Source organism: Gadus chalcogrammus, chromosome 21 (assembly GCF_026213295.1).
Source record: "Gadus chalcogrammus isolate NIFS_2021 chromosome 21, NIFS_Gcha_1.0, whole genome shotgun sequence".
NCBI classification, from domain to species: domain Eukaryota; kingdom Metazoa; phylum Chordata; class Actinopteri; order Gadiformes; family Gadidae; genus Gadus; species Gadus chalcogrammus.
Genome location: NC_079432.1, coordinates 17,775,495 through 17,796,090, shown reverse-complemented (window position 1 = coordinate 17,796,090; position 20,596 = coordinate 17,775,495). Strand labels below are relative to the sequence as shown.

The window sequence follows — 20,596 nt, the reverse complement described above, 5'->3', positions numbered from 1 at the left end:
GTGGACATTGGATAGCCTAAGTCCAAATAGCCAACTATTGTATGGCCTGATGTTGGAAATTATAGCCTGCACGCATCTGATAGAAAGCCCTGTGTATCTATGAAAGTAAATCTACGCGCACACAAACCATTCGATTATGAATCAAATCCACCTTTTTAAAGATTCACAATTTCTATCCTTTTGGGATAAGCCCAGTTAACGCCTTTCTGCTTTCTGCCCTGCCGGTGTGCGCCTATCTGCTGTGGCATTGCCCACAAACCGTCTATCTGTATGAAGTCTGGGTCAAGAATACCTGATCAAACTTATCTTGACTTGAGCAGGGCCGCTATAAGGGACATAACACTTTTTTTTAAATGATCGTTGTTCCTCCTATTTAAATATACTTCAGCAATATTACATTCATAAATAGTTAACGCATTCAATCTTTAGAAACATGTTATCAAAACAACCATATTGTCTTTAATATGTATATATACATGGTCTGATAGCGTGGTGGGCTCGGGGCAGCTACCTTGAGGTCGTAGAAGGTGTCGATGAGGGTGATGAAGCGCCTGGCCTGGTCCTTGAGCTCCAGGGTGAGCAGAGGAACGTTCCGGATGAACACCGTGTCAAAGTGCCCGGCCATCTCCAGGTAGTCGCAGGCGCCCGTGGGCTGAAGCACAGAGCAGCAGACACCCGAGGTCAGACCCCCCACCACCGCCCCCCAGGCCTTAAGGTGAGGGTCCTGAGGGGAGCTCATCACTCAGCCCCCGTTCCGGTTCGTTCTGGTTCCATGCTTCGCGTATGCCTTTTTTTGCACATAAATAATTATGATAAGCATTTAAATATATATGCGTGTTTCGTTTTCTTGGTGTCTTTATACACAGGAAAGTGAGGAGATAATAGATCAGCTGGTTGTGAGGGAATGATTTGTAGGATAAGACCACAGGAGGGAATCAAACCCGTGTTGCTACAAGGCGTATTGCCCACTGGTTATGAGCGGTCACTAGCAGGATGAGCCAAGATTCAAGAAGTTCAAATGACTTATTTTTTAAGAAATGAGGCAAGCAGCTCGCTACAAAGCTACCGAGTGTAAATTATTGAGTGTAGGCGATGCAATGCTGCTGTAAGCCTGCTTTAAATATAAAGTGCGCACTTACAAAGAGCCTGACTGCTCGGAACTGAGGCAGGGTAGACTTCACAGAAGACGCCCGGGTGCAGAGGAATGAAAGGAGTGATTGGAAAAGAAGTGGTCACTCACCGTGCCACACAGCTGGTGGAAGGTGCAGTCCGCCAGCGAGCCACAGGTCTTCTCCAGCACCACCTCCCTGCCCAGCACCGTCAACACCCGTGGCCCCATCGCTACGGAAACCAAACAATCAACCCCATTCCCAATGGCATTCAGTTCTCATACCATCGCGCAATACCTACACCTGTCGTTACATAACAACAGCTCTGTTTCAGCCAGCTTTACAGATCATAGGTACAGAGAGATAACAAAAGCTATGTTTTGTTCAGCTTTACGGCATCTGGATATTTGAGTTGAGGATTTCTCAGATCCAATTATCCCTGTGCTCCTTCTCTGGCTCTCCTGGTTTAGTCTATCTAGTGACCTGCTCGCCCTGGAGTTCTCCAGCAAGGGACCAGACTCTAAACGGTCTGAACTGATCCGGTCTCCGCCACCCTGATGTGACTAGTACCCCCCCCTCCTACTGGTTGTATGTTGTAAGTCCTGGCACTTAATGTACGCACTTATTGTATGTTGGGTTTAGTTAAGAGTACTTGGTTATGTAGCATCTTATCATAGCTATCTCTGTTGAATACGGGGAATGGGTTAACCTAGCGATTATTGTTTCATGCTCTTGGTTCTATGAACATCCTTATCGTACCGACACGGATATATTGTTTCACTTTCTTAAGGGGAAGTTCTTCATTAACCATTTTCCTTTATAATTAACTCTATCATATTTATATTTCTTCCTCGAGTGTTCTTGACTACAAATGTTTAATTTCCCCAGAATTTCAAAGATTTTTCAGATATATGCTTTGAAGAAAGCCCTTAATTCACTTGAGAAATGTGTGCTTTGAGTTTTCTAGCTGTTGTGTGCTTAACAATATACATTTTGACCATGTGAATGAGGATGCAGTTCAGGTTTATAAGTGGAACATCTTTTCCTTAAATTATATTTTCTGTTTAGTTATCTGAAAAAAATAATAGATTATACAAAAAAGAAGAAAATAATCGTATCAATTATTAATCTGCAAACTTCTTTACTGCCATGAGGTTGTCGGGTCTGTTTTAAGCCCTCCCGCACCCCTACTTTACACAACCCCCTGTATTGGTGGAGGCTTTAGTCGAACGTGTGTTTCCGCCTCCCCTCTAACCCGCCGCTCACCCACCCACCACTCAGTCTTTCTGTGAACAATTAAAAAATAAATTCCTCCTTCCATACCGCGTCTCTGTCTCAAGGCCAGCTCATCAAACAGGGCGTCCATGAAGGCCTCCGCATCAGCCTCCCCTGTGCTGCGCACACACACACACACACACACACACACACACACACACACACACACACACACACACACACACACACACACACACACACACACACACACACACACACACACACACACACAGAGAGTCAGAGGGTGAAAAAAATAGAATAATACAATACGAAATGAACAATAGTGAAGTGGCCACGCATCAAACACTAAGAGCAGTGAGGAGATGTTGTGTGCGGGGAGTGGGGGGGGTGGTGCAATGGGACGAGAGAGGAGGGGAGGGGTACTTATCCTTACAATCTATTAGCAGAGGGCAGGATGTTACACACTAAACAGCAGCATTAGGCCCCTTTGAATGCATGTCTAAATAATATTGCCAAGTGTCTGTGTATGTTTGCTTTAACTTAAAAGCGCACATCGTTTTTTTACTCACACTGAAATGGCAAAGGTGTTTGTAATCTCTTGTCATCTATATTATCAAGATCTATAAACTGTCCCTCCTCCCACAATATTTAGACCCGCTGACATTATAAAACAATATGTTGAGCTCCCTGCAGCTATTGGGATGTACTTAATTTTTTTAATTAATTGTGATAGTAATATTAACGGTGGATCATTTTAAATGTATAACACAATACAAAAATCATCTGGAGAAACTGGCAGCCACCCAGATGACCTTAGCAACGAATCAGAACACATTTCAACCATCTGGAACACTATAGAAACCATTTAGAACACCATAGACACCCGCCAGTAAGAATCTAACAACCACCTGGAAAAGCTATATAAACCACATCAACCGCCTAGCAACCACCCATAACAACACCGTCAACAACATAGAACACCACAACAACAACCCAAAACACCCTAGCAACAATCTAGAATACCATGGCAACCAACCCAGAACACCTTAGCAACCACCCAAAGCACCATGGAAAACACCATAGAAACCAACCAGAACACCCTGACAACTACCTAGACTGACCCAGCCATCCCCCAGAACACCGTGGCAACCACCCATAACCCCCCAGCAACCAGAAAGAACACCTTAGCGACCACTCTAGTACTTTGAGTGTGTGCGTGCCAGTGTTTTTGTGGCGGTCTCAACGCTTCAAAAAAAATGGAAAACTTGCTTTTCGAGCTCAGCCATTTTGTGCAGTCTATTGATTTCTGTGTCTTTCTTTCACGCGGCCCTCAAGGTAGCGCAGCTCTTTTTCCTGGTCCCCGTGCCTCCATCCCAGGGGCCCTTTATCTCTGCCCCCTCAGGAAAAAAAAGCTGGCGGTGTTCATATGCACACAAAAAAAGTGAATATGTGTGCATTTGTGTGTGCATGAAAATGTGAAAGGAAGTACAGGGTCAAGTGGCAGGTGAGAGACGATGAGTGGTGAGTGTGTGTGTGTGTGTGTGTGTCCATGAGAGCATGCAGGCCAACATGTATGTGTTTGTGAAGAGGATGCTTTTTTTATCCTTTAGCAGAGCGATGCATAACAACTACAGGTGCACTATAGGAAGAGAGGAGGGAGCCATGGAGGCCGGCTCATACCAGTAGTACTGCCTCCCTGTCGGCGTGCTGCTCAGCCTCCTGTAGTCAGTGCCGGAGTCTAAGCAGATGGTCTGGCAGTAATCCTAAACAGAAACACACACACACACACACACACACACACACACACACACACACACACACACACACACACACACACACACACACACACACACACACACACACACACACTAATGTAAGCAATCCATTACATTTACATTCAGGGCATTTAGCAGACGCTGTTATCCAAATGGACTTACATTTGTCAGAAACAATATATCGCTGTCTGTACAGTAAGGACGTTAATAGAACCAAAGGCAAAGCACTAACAATTGCTCGGTTAACTCATTCCCCGTACACAACAAAGATAGCTAGGATAAGATGCTACACAACTAAGTACTATGAGGGAGGGAGCTCGTTCCACCACCGCGGTGCCAAAACAGAGCTGTGACCATGAATGTACCCAATCTTGAACAACCTTGTCTCTTAGCCTTTCCTCGAGACGCTGGGCATGGTGGAGGGACCGCCAAGGTGCACTGCGGCTCTCAGGCGTCAGGGATGCTTGGCTCTTGCTCAGCAGTACCTTTATTGCTGCCGGTGTTTGCTATAACAAGTTGCCTCGTATGGGAGAAATATTGACACATTTCGGGCCATTATCTAAACGAACACCCGAGCAAAGGGGCAGAGGAACAACAGAACCCACCTGATGTTCACCGACAGGTGCCCTGGGGAGGGGGACAGGTGCCCTGGGGGGGGGGGGGGGGGGGAGACCGCCGCATAAACCACATTTACTCTGTCGCTCAATCGCCCGTGGGCCTCCCTACCTTCATCACCCCGCGCCGCTCAAGTGGGGGGTCCGACCCGCCAAGTGACAGTTCACCCCCCCTCCCCTCCCCCCTACGGAGAGTTTAAAACGTCAACAGGGACAGGGGGGGGATGGGGGGGGGGGCCTGTGTCTTCCTGCTGACGAGCGCCGCGCAAACTATAATCATCATCGTTCCGCCATTCTAACAGAGAAGAGAAAAGAATTGCGCCTGTGGCATCATCCCATTCCAAACCCCCCCTCCCTGGACGGCCGGCGAGGACTCGGTGACAGCTCCGCTACATTATGAAATCAGTGAGTTTCTGCCACTGGCCTCCTTGAGCTCGGGGGGATAATTAGCAATCACCACAAAAGCAAGGGGACGGAAATACTCCATTCTTCTCCGCTGTCAACTTTTTATCTCCACGTCCGCTCGCACACACCTCCGGAGCCGTCGCCGCGGCGGAGCCAATTGGCTGGATCGGGCTTAATAACAACCTGACAGCCAGCCAGTACCCCCCCGCCCCCCACGCACAAAAGGGAGGCGTCATTTCATCAGCGCTGCGGTGACCCGGGGACCGCTACGCCGCACAGGGAAATATTCCCCCTGGCGGGAAACAGAGGATAAAAACAACTCAAACCTTGTCACCGCCGCCTTCCTAAAAAGTCGGCACTAGTCTTTCAGTTACACTGCACACACACACACACACACACACACACACACACACACACACACACACACACACACACACACACACACACACACACACACACACACACACACACACACACACACACACACACACACACGCTTCCATCTCTACCTATAAATAGATGAGGGACTGCGGTCGAACGGACTGTGACATCATAAAAAGGGAGAAAAAGGAGAAAAAGTAGGAGGTGTTGGCGGTGGATATGGTGATGGTGGTGGTGATGGTGGGGCGCCTAGGTGGTGGTGGTGGTGGTGGTGGTGGTGGTGGTGGTGGTGGTGGAAGGAGAGGCTGGAAACACAATCAGCGATGATGATTCCATGGGTTATTTATAATCAGATGAGACCGGGGTCATTACTTGATTATTCATCTCAAGAGGATTGTCAAGTTCTCACTCCTCCAAGATTTCTGCCTGCCACTTCTCCTGGCCATCTCACTCCCCGCCCCCCTCAACACCCGTCCCCCCTGCCCCGCTCACCCCACCCCACCCAGCCTCCCCTTTCCTAAGCCTGCCATGCTGCCTGTAGGTATGTCTGGAGCCAACCAGCCACTGCCCAGGGTCTTGCCGCGCCGTCTACAAAGCAACTAGTGACCACTTTCATTATAGATAGAATATTATACCAAAAATGCATGGCCTCTACACAAAGTACCAAACTAAAAGTGAGCAGATTAGAAAGTCGAGGGAAAACAAAGGGGGCATTGCGACAGAGACAGATATGGAGACAGAGACATATGAGTGACAGGAGAAGAAGGGCCTGGTAGGAGGCGAGTTACCTAAACACATGTAGCTCCTGTTCCCTCATTGTCCGAGCAGCTTGTCTCTTTATCCCACTGGACAGCCATTGAGCATTCAAAGAAAGTGAAAAAAAGAGTGGCTTCTTCTTCTTTCTTGTGCCTCTCACTCACACCCCCCCCTGCCCCCCACACACACCCCTCCCCCAATGCCATATCCTTCTCCATCCTCCTCCCAAAAAAAGGAAAAAAGTGCTTTTGAGTTTTTTTTCAAAGAGTGCAGCGCCATTGAGCGACAACAAAAGCCAAGGATAGCCGACTACCAGGCCCTTATGAGGTCCACTCCCTCATTACTGGACTGCGGAAAACATTTGATGCTTTTTTTTGTTTGGCCCAGAGAATTGACCAGGCCTCAAAGAAACATGGGGTGGGAAGACTGCAAAAAAGAGAGAGAGATAGAGAAAGAGGGAGGGGGAGGAGGGGAAAGGTTGTCGTCCATTCGTTCATTCATCGATGTGTCCTGCAGCCTTGTGATGAGGGAGAGAAGAGAAGGGAGACAGAGGGGAGGGGGGAGGGGGGGAGTGGGGTGCAGGGGTCGAGAGAGAGAGAGAGAGAGAGAGAGAGAGAGGGGGAGGGAGAATAGAATGAGAGCTTAAAACAGTGCCTTTATGCTGGCAAAGTCCTGGACGACTCTCCTGACATCAAAGTGTCTTTACTCACTGTGGAGCCGGTGTGTGTTCTCGTGTGTGTGTCTGTGTGTGTGTGTGTGTGTGTGTGTGTGTGTGTGTGTGTGTGTGTGTGTGTGTGTGTGTGTGTGTGTGTGTGTGTGTGTGTGTGTGTGTGTGTGTGTGAGAGAATGAGTGAGGGAGCAAGAAGGAGAGAGATGGGGGTGTATTCCAGTGATTTGATTCATTCTTGGGCAGTGTGGTGGAGGTGGTGGCGGTACTACATAACAATGTGCACACTCTAATTGCACCTAATGATCTGTTCCCTTAAAACATGACCACCTTGGACCATCGGGAGTTTGTTCCTAGGGGTCATTCTCACAACCTCCCCCTGCCTCAGCTGCTCCTCTTGGGGAAACATCTTGTGAGCATGAGGGCCCCGCCTTTTGTGATCCAGGACCCCCCCATATGAAAACGAAAGTGTATGAAAAGGTTGATTTGAATGCAATATTAGAAATAGAGTGGTTATCCAGCATAATCATATGCCCGCATCATGCTAGTTGCATGATGGGGGCCGTGTGTTAAAATGTTACAGTTTTTACTGATTTCTTTTACACCCTTGTGCTGAAATCCACCAGGAGCCCTACAACTAGTGTTCCAACAGTACACACTTGGATCCACCCTCAAGACAGTAGGAGCATCATGGCACTGTGTACCTCAGGCCACAATCACCAGACCTGGGAGACAAACCCACCTTTCAAGGATTAACGACGTGGAACACAAAAGACGTCAAACATGTCACACACATACAAGCACACCTGTCCGTAATCAGTCGAAAGAAATTTCTAATCATCTCAAATCAGGCAGCCACACAAAAGCTGCACAGATTAAACATTTTATCTCCCAAACACACTGGAATAGATAAATAGATTGGTCCCTTTTCTCCGAACGGTTAGTGCGGTTGTGGAGCAGCAGCCGCGGCCGCGAGGCCACTACAAAAGGCAGAGAGCCCTGCCCTCGAGGTGTACCGCCCGCCGCCATTGTCCCCCCGCCCCAGTGACACGGCAGCACAATGGCAGTCATCAAATATCAACATCCCATCGATTTGTAACTTATGGTCCACGGCGAGCACCTCAACAAGGCACCCTTATGCCCAAGGTCTCAGACCCGAGTGCCAAAATTGGTCTTGTTCACATTCCCCCCCCCCCCCCCCTCATCCTTCCCTCCCTCTCATCCTATTTTTTGTTTCCTGTTGTGTGGAGATCTAGTAGACGCGGCACAGCGATGGAGAACAGCGGCCCACACAGGAGCCCTGGAGGGACGAGACTCAATGAATCAAAGTTGTCGCCATGTTTCCTTCCTTCCTCCCCCCCAACCCCCCAACCCCCCTTCAGGGACAGGGAACATGGCCTTCTTTGTGATAAATCTTTGGTTTTGCAGATAAATAATAACTTGTTGAAGCAGAGCCGGGGGACGGCTGTGGCGGTCTGAGAGGGGAGTGGAGATGCGCAGGGAGCCATTGTTTTGCCTGCGTCGTCTCCGGCGCTAACAGAGTCTATACATAATACCCATCCTGCAAAGCCTTCAGAGAGCGGCATTGGATAACCTTTTGCTTGAGAGGCATTCTGATCATTCAAAAAAAATAAGGTCAGAGATGTAAACATGAAAATCCATCCATGCGTCGTCTGGGTAGCAGATTTATCGCGTTATAGCTCATGAGGTCACACGCCGGCGCCGTCTCTCTCTCTCCGTCTCTCTCTCTCTCTCTCTCCCTCCCTTGTTAGTTACCTTAGTGTTAAATCCATTATAGCAGTGTTCACAGAAATGGTTTGTATGCGATTAAAAAACGTATACAAATGACAGAAGATGGATGGCTTTGATGGGCAGGAGAGGGATGGGAGGAAGGGATGGGAGGAGGGTCCTGGGATTGGAGCCTTGGGTACAAGGACCGCCCGCTGAAGTTAAGGTCCAACTGACGTTGATATTAATCGATACCAGTTGAATGAAACATTCAACTAGACAGGAGATCACATCCACATCAAAATGTTGTAAAACTGAATTTTTGAGAGCCATATTGCTACTTATTTTTTTGGTTTGAATTAGCCTTTAAGGATTTATTTGGGATATTTCCACCCAAATCCTATTTTCCCCTCATTTTGTGTGGAAATGTCTAATGCAGACCGCATTTAAAAGAATTCAGTATTGAGCAAGAGCGCTCGGCCATTGCAGCCGCCAGGGCTCCGATAGATCCCTTAAGGGCTCCCTGTCGATGTCCCTCCTCTAGTACCGCTGGCTTTGCCACTAACGGGCCCAGAGGATTATTATTCTTCTTCTTAGTTCTGGCAACGACATCGCTCTGAATCATGCTTAGGGTTGAGTTGGTGCAGGAAGAACGGTGGAAACTGGAGTGGAAGTTGGAGAGTTTAGGTGTTGGACTACAGACAGCCAAGTTTGGTTAAATCCAAAAGATGTAGGAGAAGGAGATGTAAATGACAAGAGGGACATTTCCTACAACCCCTCAACGCTAAAGAGTGCAAGATTTCAGAGCAAGGCTTCTCCTTGAGCAAGAAGTGGTAAGACCCGATAACTAACAGACCGGATCAAGAGAGACGTTAAGACAGCACTGGTCAGTATCACTCAGAAGGCTCCCTTTTCATAATGCTGTAAGACACTCTGTCAGCTGCAAAAACAAGGTATTTGAGAGGACTTCTTGATGCTACTGCCCCATCAGATTACACTGCAGCCCGTTTCGCGGCTGCAATAGCTGGATCGGGTCATTCAATACTGGACCAATGTCAAACATTGCTGTCTGCATTAGTCACTTACACCCAAATGGACGGGAAATTAATAGGATGAAAACTAGGCTGGGGGGGGGGGGGTTCTGGGGTTGTTACGTAGGGAATGGGGGGAGGGATGGAGTGGCATCATGAGCAAAGAGTTCCTGTCTAATCAGAAGTCAATAGATCCATGAAGAGATCCGCCCCCAGGACGGGGATTAGCCTCCTCCCACCACCCAGGTGATGGTGGGAGGAGAGGTCAGGGCCTGCGCTCTCTTTCTTTTTTTTTCATTCCCATCCCAACATACAGACTGACACACACACACACACACACACACACACACACACACACACACACACACACACACACACACACACACACACACACACACACACACACACACACACACACACACACACACACACACACACACACACGCACACCAAGAGGAGGCCTGGACCTTAGAGGGAGTAGGGCCGGGGGTCCCTTTGCCAGGTTTAATTCAATCTGTTCTGGGTCAGGTAGTTAATGGGGTGACCCGTCTCCGTCCCCACCCACCGTCCAGCCCCCAACGCCGCAGGACGGAGGGCCACCACACAGAGGCCCGCCGCACCCCCAGAAAGACCGCAACCAGATGGCCTCACAAAGGAGAACATGGGCCCTGAATGAGAGGAGGCAGTGTGGGGCAGAGAGGGGGACAAGGGGCATTCAGGACCCTGATGAGGTGGGGGGATTAAAGAAGGTTGGTGGTAACAAGGGAGTGACTTTAAATTCCCCGCGGGGACGTCCACTGTGCTTACTGCCTGGTAATCTGTGTGGTTATGGGATTGTTTTATTTGTTGAATACAGTTCTAGCGATGGGGTCTGGAGGCAGATTCCCCACTGAGACCCCTCTTTAGAAAACCGATTTCAGACAGGAGAAGCTATTACTGGATAATAAACCTAATTAATAAAGTTAACCTATTAATTTACTCCTTCTCTAAAGATACAATTCCATGTTAATTGAAACTTGAACGGCAATCAAACACCTTTGGCTATATGTCGTCATTTCTAAACAGTCCTGACTGACTGTTACTTGCATGAAAAGGCTTCAAGGCTGCCACTTCAAATGACCTAAAATGATCCTGGCATACTTTTAATCTGTAAATAGCTAAAATAGGTCCAATAATAGCTAGGACTAATCACATCATTGTTGCAGGGTGATGACATGATGGGTGACTACTGTGTGTGTGTGTGTGTGTGTGTGTGTGTGTATGTGTATTATTTACTAATAAGCATTAAATTGCTCTTTTTTTTATTACTCATTAATAGGACTAATATGCCACAGTTTGATAACGCCTCATCGTTTTGATATTTAAATAGCTATAAAAGCCCAAGAATGCTCGCCTAGTCTCCTGCAAAATGCATGACAAACCCAAATTAAGCCTCCATTATGCATCATGGCGATCACTCCACACACATCAATGATCATCTGGGATGCGGGCAGGATAATGGTCCTACCTGCTTACAATAATGCAATTAAATTGCAAAGTAGTGTATTTGCCAGCTTCGCAAGCCTCAGGACCCCCTCCCTCCGATAAACACACACACACACACACGCCACTTTTGAAATGCAAGTGCCTTGGCTCAGTTGCTCAGCTCGCCTGCCCATCTTTCACTGGTGTAACCTATGCTCTCTCTACCCCTCTCCCTCTCCCGCATGCAGTATGATCAAAGACAGCTTTGTGACATCGTGTGCGGCATCCGACCAGGAAAACAGGAACACATCAAACCCTGGGAACAGCAAAGTGAACACAGAGGCACAGAGGTGTGCAATGTAAAGAGTGTGCGTTTGTATGTGTTTTTGCGTGTTTATGTGTGCGGAAGCAGGGTGTGTGTGGGTGATAAACAAATGAATACATTTGGAAATAAAGGGAGTGAAGGAGGGATGACTTTGTGTGTACCTCCAGCACGCCGATGAAAGGCAGGAAGGTGTCCCTCTGAAGTCCGTTTTTGTACAGATCTGAAAGAGAGGGGTGGGCTTGTATTAGAGGTGCTGTTTAGCCTCCTAATAACGCCACCCCACACTACCATCCATGCACACACACACACACACACACACACACACACACACACACACACACACACACACACACACACACACACACACACACACACACACACACACACACACACACACACACACACACACACACACACACACACGGCCACAGATTGGCAGATAAAGTGGCTATTGATGCACTGAAACATGGGTGGGGAGGCTGGAACAAAAGCATTGGACCAGAGGGAGAAAAATGGATTTCTCTACCGGCAGCGGCGGCGACATAAAATTCATTACATTCCCAAACAATGGTGGCGGCAGAAAGGACTGTCGCCTTTTCAGGAGGGACAATGTCCACAGAGGCTGCCTGAATAGAGGACTCAATTAGCTCTGCTGGAACAAATTACATCTGAAGTAGCATCCCTGATAGACAGATAAAACAGATAGGGATTCACACACACAAACAGGCACGAACATATACAGAAAAGGTGTGTGACTCACACACACGCACATGCACAAAAGCCTGTGGTCTTTACAGTAGCAAATGTGCACAAGTGGATGTTGTTGATGTTTGGGCTTAAGCTAACGAAAGGAAGCAAGTAGTTTGTTGAAAAGCTGATTCTCTGTGATGGATTTTGTTTTGCGTGCGTGATATGTGGATCCGCGGTTATATCTAACTCGTCATACATCTACGTCTGTTGAGTTGGTCTAAGTGACCACCTCAACAGACTGAAGATGTATGACAAGGGATGGCTCTGTCGTCCTCATAATCAAAACCATCATCGCTGAACTGACAGTGGCTGTGGTCTGTCTCCTTCTTGTACCACTGCTCGAACAGACATCAATGGCTGTCAACAAAATTTACTTTCTTTCTGGGTTTTTGAGGGATAGTCAATTAGAGGGTTGAACTGTGAGAATAAGTCAGATGGTAGAAAATAATCCAGCATGTTTAATTCTTACTTAGCAGCAGGGCGCTCACCGCTTTCAACTGACTGATCCAAAATGGTAGAACCACCAGCCTTATATAGGCACACAGGAAGTGACCAGGACTAAACCAATTGACAGGTTAATGACTAAACCAGCTAAATACCTTTGCGTAATTAGACCGGTAGATCAAATAAATATATAAATATTGCATTTAACCATATTTAAGACTCCAACTTATATAGATATTGTTGATATATGAATTAGCATTCACAGAATGGGATGAGGAGTGATATACACATGTCCCACTTCTCATCCCTTTGTATGAGTCCGAGTTAATATCTCAAATCTGTTAGAGGGAATGCAACGAAGACTTCCGAACTCTGTAGAACAGGGGTCCCCAACCTTTTCAGCATCAAGGACCGGTATGATTCTCCGAAAAGTTTCACGGACCGGGGGGGGGGGGGGGGGTGGTTGGGTTATGTTGCGCATCTAACAACTGCATATAGACTTATGGCATGTAAAAGAGTGACAGTATTGCGAAGTGAATAAAAAAAAATAAAAATAAAAATAAATTAAAATAAATAAATAATCTTTCTCTGCGGACCGGTACCAAATGACCCACGGACCAGTACCGGTCCGCGGACCGGGGGTTGGGGACCGCTGCTGTAGAACACCAACACCAACAAAAACTGATAGGAACGATGTCATCTTGTGTTACTATTGGAAAATACTTACAATGGATTGTGAATACAATCATCTGAGTTACGTAACCGTAACTCAGATGCACAATCAGTCCCATGGCATTGGTAACGCAGCCCCCCGCCCCCGCTACGGTCACAAGGTACAGTGCATGTCATCAGACGTTATCAGGAGGCGGTAGTCACGTCTGTAGGCTGCACAGGGTCGGATAGCTTCAAGTGTTGTTGAGCGAGGGTACCAAACTCCTTAGCGCTCTCAACGGGTTGGTTGTCTTTGCATGGCTGATACCGCCATCATCTTTTCTGTGTGTTTCCTGTGTCTCCTGTGGGTGTGTGTCTCCTGTGTGTGTGTGTGTGTGTGTGTTTAGACAAACTCAATCTTAGCACTGCAAAGCACTTTGACCGTCCCGAGTGACAAGCAAAGCGGTCAATAAATGTATTCCATTCACACACAAAATAGCAGAAGAAAAATAAGCCCTTGAATCAGATAACCTACTTTAGGGCCTTTTGATACCCGCTCCTCCACATCAGCAAAGACAGGGGAACGAAGGCTCCTTTCATGTCCAGTTGTCTCTGGAGGCTTTTAGTGTTCCATTATCAACGTAATTAAAACACAAGAAGGATCCCTATCAAGTTAGCCCGGTGTGCTGCTTTGTTCTTCACTGTAGCTCCCCGTCAAAGGAGCGGTGCTCTGAGCCCCAGAGACATGGCCCACCCTCCAAGGCCACTCCAGGGCTGTTTTCTTTGCGAGCCGAGGCCTGGCGGTCGCCTCGGTCCTCGGTCGCACCGCCCTCAACCGTTTTCTCGTTTGACGCCCGATGCGTCATCGGCTCCTATGAACACACTTGATTGCTCATGTGCTTGCGATGTGAGGAAAAAAAACAGGCTTTAATTCACCCCACACAAGAGGACAGCATGAAGGATACTTTTTTTTTTTTTTTTTCTACATGTTTAAAGCAGTTTAAATTGCAGCCGAGCAGTTGATTTTAGAGCAACAGAAGGAGCAGCAATAGGAATAATGCAGGCTGCAGGATTGCTCACATGGCAGGAGGATGTTAGAGGGGCAGTGGAAAGTGAAACACAAAACCAAAGTGCAGTTTGCTGGTTCGGATGAGCTTTCATAAGGTATAGGGTGAACCGCAGTTTACCAACAGCACAATTACAACCACACACCCCTGTCCCCAAAAACCCTGCTGCTGACAATCACTTGAAGCCCTCAAGTCTCCCGGTCTGAACGCCATTCATGGCCTACAACTAGGGATGGGAATCACAGGGCACCGCACGATACGAAACATGATACGTGACCCGCGATATCGATAATATCGCGACACAGTGATTATGCAATAATCGACATCCTATAACGATACATCACGATATATGTCTAACGATGATTACAAAATGACTGTAAAAAGTAAAGTGCTGGATTTCGGCCTTTCCTTAATTTACCTCAGTTTCCTTCATTCATGTGTTGAGCGTCACCTCGAGAAGCAGGGAAATCAGTTTAGAGCACCTTATCTTATTAATTAAAATATAAATATTTTGCCTGGTATTTCCTTCCTTACTCTTCATGAATATTATTTATATTGTTTAATTATTTTAAATATTATATGGATATTTGGCGGCAGTGTATCGATTCTCTTATCGCACGAAGAAGGGAGACAATATATCGCTGTATCGATATTTTGTCCCACCCCTACCTACAACCATGACAAACAGGACATAAAACAAACTGCTTTTCTGTGAAGGTCATATGTTAAGCATGAAGCCATTGCCTCTGCACAACCTGAAGTTGGGTTTTTATGTGTTTTTCACATTCTATGACATTGGTTGATCTGACCTCAATTTGCCACATTCTTCTCTCACACACCCACACCAGTGGTGGTGTCAACAAGCAAGGCCACAGCCAGCTTGTTGGAAGCAGTTAGCTCACGGACCCTTAAACACTTGGAGGAGACGGGGATTGAATCCACAACACTCCTGTTGCCAAACAAGACCACCTACCATCATTTCAGGTAAGCAACATAGTAAGCATTCCTATTGTTATAGTGCTGTACAGTAACGCAACACTAACCATGAGACGACAAATGCCATGGCAGAGCTCAGAATGACACATTGATGCACATGCAGGCACACACACACACACACACACACACACACACACACACACACACACACACACACACACACACACACACACACACACACACACACACACACACACACACACACACACACACACACACACACACACGCACGGCAGTACCATTTGGGGGTCTGTTTGACGTGGCCACCACCACCACCCCTTTCCGGAATAGGGTCTCAAACAGCTGCTTCAGGATCATGGCATCAGCGATGTCCGTCACCTGACAAAGAAACAAACATACAGACAAAAACACCAAGGCAAGAGTTAAAAAATACATCCTTTTCATCTGTTAATACACTGAAACTGTGCACTGTACGTGTATGCGTGCGTGCGTGCGTGTGTCCATGTGTGCGTGCGTGCGTGTGCATGTCTGCCTGTATGAGCACTGGGGTCAAAGCTTGCAAAGGAGAATTAACATCCTTTTCCATGTTGATTAGCACCATTGAGATGCGCTCATTCCAGTCTTTATGTCCGGTGATGTCTATTCACACACAAACTAACACACACACAAACACACACACACAAACACACAGTCATAAAGCGGTTGTCTGTGGAGGACCAGCGACGGCTGAGCTAATCAAATAAACAGAGGGCGAGGACGAGCGTGCAAGGTAACATGAGAGGGAGGGAGAAAAGAATAATGAAACTGGACCAATGTGAATCCAAACAGGGGTCATACTGTACCGTTGCAGATGGCCATATAAAGCTGTGTGTGTGTGGAGGACACTTGTGCACCTACTGGGCATGTATATGAAATTAAAACCAATTCCAAGCCGGCTGTGGTCTTCCTATCCCCAGTGTTGTGTGGGGGTTATGACGGCACTGCAGCCAGCAGCGGTTGGCTTTTTACATGATATTGGCGACCTTTCTGTTATTGTGGAGGTGCTCATCATTGTGTGGTCACCCTCATCCTTCTCTTTCACCCTGAGGTGAAAGGGGGTCTGAGAGGTGAAGAGGGCGTCTGTATTGTAGCATTCTGTACAGTATTGTAGAGGGGCATGAGGCATGCCTGGGATTGGACTGCGGCATAATAAGTAGAACAAAAAGTTCAATGGAAAACATAAAATCCTTTTGTGGTGAGCAATGACACACGTCTAAACATTTAGAGGTACAATTCAAATCCATTTGGTGTTAAAAAAAGATTGTATTGCTTTTTGCTTTGCACTGGAGCTAAGTCGTTCATCAGCTTCCACGAAAGACTCAAGACTCACCTGTTCAGAGTTCACCGACTATGCATAGCCACCCCCTCCCACCCCTCCTATTTATTTTATGTTGTATTTCCTGACACTTAAAGTATGCACTAATTGTATGTCGTACTTTGATCTAGTAGTTGTGTTGCATCTGACCCTAGCTATCTTTGTTGAATATGGGGTTAACCTAGCGCTTGTAAGTACTTTGCAATTGGTTCTATGACAATCCTTACTGTACCGACCGCGATATATTGCTTCACCTTCTTCTGACAAATGTACTTCGCTTTGGATAAGAAAGGCTGCTTAATGCACTGAATGTAAATGTAAATGAGCTGAAGCGAGTGCGTGGATTAAAACAATATCCAGGATCTTCTCCCCCACCTCTCTCGTGTCCCCCAGAGTGTGCTGGAGCTCTCCGGAGGGCCATGCCCACAGCATATGCTGCTGTTCAGCCCCTGGAGGGGGTGCTCAGGCTGCATATTAGCCCTGCTGCCCTCACAAACACTCGCATTAACATGTGTGTAAAAGCCTTGATTTCACTGGAGAGAGGTGGCCAGGGGGCGTCAAATTAGTGTGTGTGTGTGTGTGTGTGTGTGTGTGTGTGTGTGTGTGTGTGTGTGTGTGTGTGTGTGTGTGTGTGTGTGTGTGTGTGTGTGTGTGTAATGAGAATCAACTGAAAGCCAAGGATCTATGTCCCCTCTTCCAGCCCTATTCCCCCCCCCCCCCAGTTTTTTTTTTTTTAATTTCAAAAGAATCATTTAAAAATGACCTTTCATACAACCTGGATTTGTTTATTCATGTGCCCTCGAAACAGGCATACTTGGAGGAGCAATATTGATAGCGAGCCGAGGGGGAGCCCACAGAATGAGGACAGGGCGGAGGGGGGGGGCGCGGTGCAGAAAACGTAAAGCACTCGCCAAAGACAAAAATAACGCTGCAATCCCCCCCCCCCGCTAACACCAATATTTAAATGAGCATCCAATTACTCCTGGTGCGGCCGTCCGCAGGGCCGGGGGCCAAATTAAGCCTCTTTTGATGTTACACCTCTTTATGTACACAACCTATGAGCAATTTTGCACAGCCGCTACGCTCTGACTGCCGGCCAGCGGAGACAATGGCCGCTCGAGAGCTTCCTTGTCACCCTCCTTCCTCGCTCCTCAGACACCCCCTCCCCGGCCCCAACTCCATCTTTCCATATCGGATCTCTCAATGGCAAAGTATTCATTAGCAGTAGTGTCTGTGTGTGTGTGTGTGTGTGTGTGTGTGTGTGTGTGTGTGTGTGTGTGTGTGTGTGTGTGTGTGTGTGTGTGTGTGTGTGTGTGTGGAGAGTGGTGTGCGCTAAAGAGGAGGGGAGGGGGGTGCGATGGGTGGGGGGGGGGGGGGGGTCTACAAATTACTGATAATGGCACGGCGCTAATGAAGAGAATGGAGAAATGTCATTAGCATTTAAGAGGATAAGATCCAACTGACCCGCCGCCGCCGCCAGTCGCTTTCTAGCTCCACTCACTTAAAGGAGCCGGGGAGTGCGACTGATACCCAGACCATCTTATTTGCATGGCTGAGTGGTGCAGGATGCTGATTGGTATAGACCCCGCGACCCCTCCCCTGCTCCCCCCCCCCCCCAAACCGGGCCTCCTCACCAACCCTCTTGTTTATGCATCACAAACAACGCACGCATGGAAGCTTCTTGTGCCTTCCATTCACTGGCAGCAACAGTCTATGAGCGAGCAAAAAAAAGGAAAAGCAGCGGCGCCACTGCAAAACAAAAACAAAATCAATGGGGAGACGCAGAGTCGTGGCGCAGTTTAAAACGTGAAAGAAAGGGGATGAAAGGAAGCCGCTCTTGATCCTGGCAGATGCGTAGCAGAGCCCCCTCTCCACACACACACACACCCCCCCCCCCCCCCCCCCCCCCCCCCCCCCCGAACCCTTACTCCCCTTCCCTGCTATGACCTTTGACCTGCGGACACTGACGAAAAAAACATTTATGAAAGCCACCGTTAACACTGGTAACTATTTTCTGTTCACCACAAAAAATGATGCACGAGTGTTTCTTTCCTCATTGCGACAGTGTAAAAACATCGGCATCAATGATTATTTACTCTGCGGTAGATCGTGAGCATCTGCACAGATGATGGACGGAGGTGAAGGGTAAAAATAAACATCCCTGGTCCTGAAATGACAGTTTATTCTGTGTTTCATTTGGGTTTCGTTGGCCCTTACCTTCTATAGTTTGGGTGGTATGATGGCAATCTTTCCAACTCAAGTTATTTCATTGAATAAAGGGGACTTCTTTTATTTGTATCTAGTTGCATTGACATCCTAAATAAATAAATATATATTGAACTGTGCCGCAGCGACAACGCCCTACCACGGAACATATCAAACCGAACACAGGAACACTCATCACATCAATCATTCATTACAGAGTTAGTCAGCCTAAATCCACAGAGAGCAGTGGTGGAGAGGATATGATTGTTTGGCTACAATCACACCTCGGTAAAGAACCTGGTGAATCTAATCTTTCACTGCTAATTCTGTGCAACGGATAGACAGCTGCGATGCTCAGGCCAGCCACTAGGTGTCCCCATCCCTGTTTGTCATTGCCTCAAAGAACCACGCAAGCATCAGGTTGTCATGCTCAGATGGGACAGACAGGACAGAAATAAGCTCTCACTCAAAGAGTAATACTGCACAAATAATTGCAACAGTTTTAATATGCTCAAAAGACATGAACTGCTATAATTTAATAAAGATAACAAAAGCTGCTAAAGTGAAAGGTTTATTGATTTTCGGTATGATTTACTAATATTTATTATCTGTTACTATGAATTACTTTTAACTTATTTCCATCTCCAAGTTAAATTGCAAAACCTGACTAAATTCAACAAAAAAATTGCCCATACGCTATAACAGTACAAATGTACTAAACGAACCACCCGAGTTCATATGTCTGAGAAAGTTCTGTCGAGGGTTACGCGTGCCTTTCTCTCCTAACAAAAAGACAAACGCACCATGCTTAAGATAGAAATTGTGGGGCTCAATCACATAAGAATTTCAATATGCATGTAAACATCTTTGTCAGCATTGTTTAATTCTAGTTAGATCATTTGCATGCACCTGCTTGAGAACAGGCAAACACACTTGAAAAACACTTACACAGGCACACTCACTCTCACACACTAACACACCTCACGCCACACAAAAACACACACACACAAACACAAACAAACACGCCTAAAACCACACACACACACACACACACACACTCACCTGAAACTCATCAAAACACAGGAGGCAGGTTTCATTGCTGATATCCATAGCAACCGGCGATATGGGGTCGTAGGTGAACATTTTCCCTCGCCCTCGTTTTGGCAGGCTTTGTTTCCACCGATGTATCCCTTTAAGTGCCACACAAACGTCAGGCACATCTTAAAGCACACCTGCATCGGTAAGCAATCCTCCCCCTGCCCTCCCCCATCACCACCACCCACCCCCACCTAACAATACAGAATAAAGTAGTAATTTCACACGCACGTACGCATCACGCGGACAATTACGCAGAGAGTCAGGACAAACAAGAGTTGGGAAATATATGCTCCTCGCTTTGTCTAGCGCAGACACTTCCAGAAAAGTCACGAGAGAGAGGGAACGCTTACTTCTGTGAATGTCCAACATGAAGGAGTTGAAGTGCACTCGCTTTTTGCGGCTGTTCTCTACGTGGGAGTAGAACATGTCCATCAGCATAGTCTTGCCAGTGCCTGAGAAGAGAGTAAAATAAAACAAAACAGAAAACATATTTTTGATTTCCTGCCGATTTACAATAAGATCTTTCATTTAGAGTGTGTGTGTGTGTGTGTGTGTGTGTGTGTGTGTGTGTGTGTGTGT

General features: G+C 47.1%; 1 protein-coding gene across 1 annotated transcript in view; it reads right to left on the bottom strand.

Moving 5' to 3' along the window:
- afg1lb (AFG1 like ATPase b) overlaps positions 1-20,596 on the bottom strand; it is a 29,579-nt gene that overhangs the window by 4,097 nt on the left and 4,886 nt on the right. Inside the window, exons 4-11 of the mRNA XM_056580915.1 lie at positions 20,368-20,469; positions 19,982-20,109; positions 15,639-15,738; positions 11,653-11,711; positions 4,026-4,108; positions 2,433-2,503; positions 1,241-1,341; positions 512-652 (exon numbers count right to left, since the gene is read on the bottom strand). Coding sequence (XP_056436890.1) covers positions 512-652; positions 1,241-1,341; positions 2,433-2,503; positions 4,026-4,108; positions 11,653-11,711; positions 15,639-15,738; positions 19,982-20,109; positions 20,368-20,469 — 785 coding nt within the window. The remainder of the gene's footprint in view (positions 1-511; positions 653-1,240; positions 1,342-2,432; positions 2,504-4,025; positions 4,109-11,652; positions 11,712-15,638; positions 15,739-19,981; positions 20,110-20,367; positions 20,470-20,596) is intronic.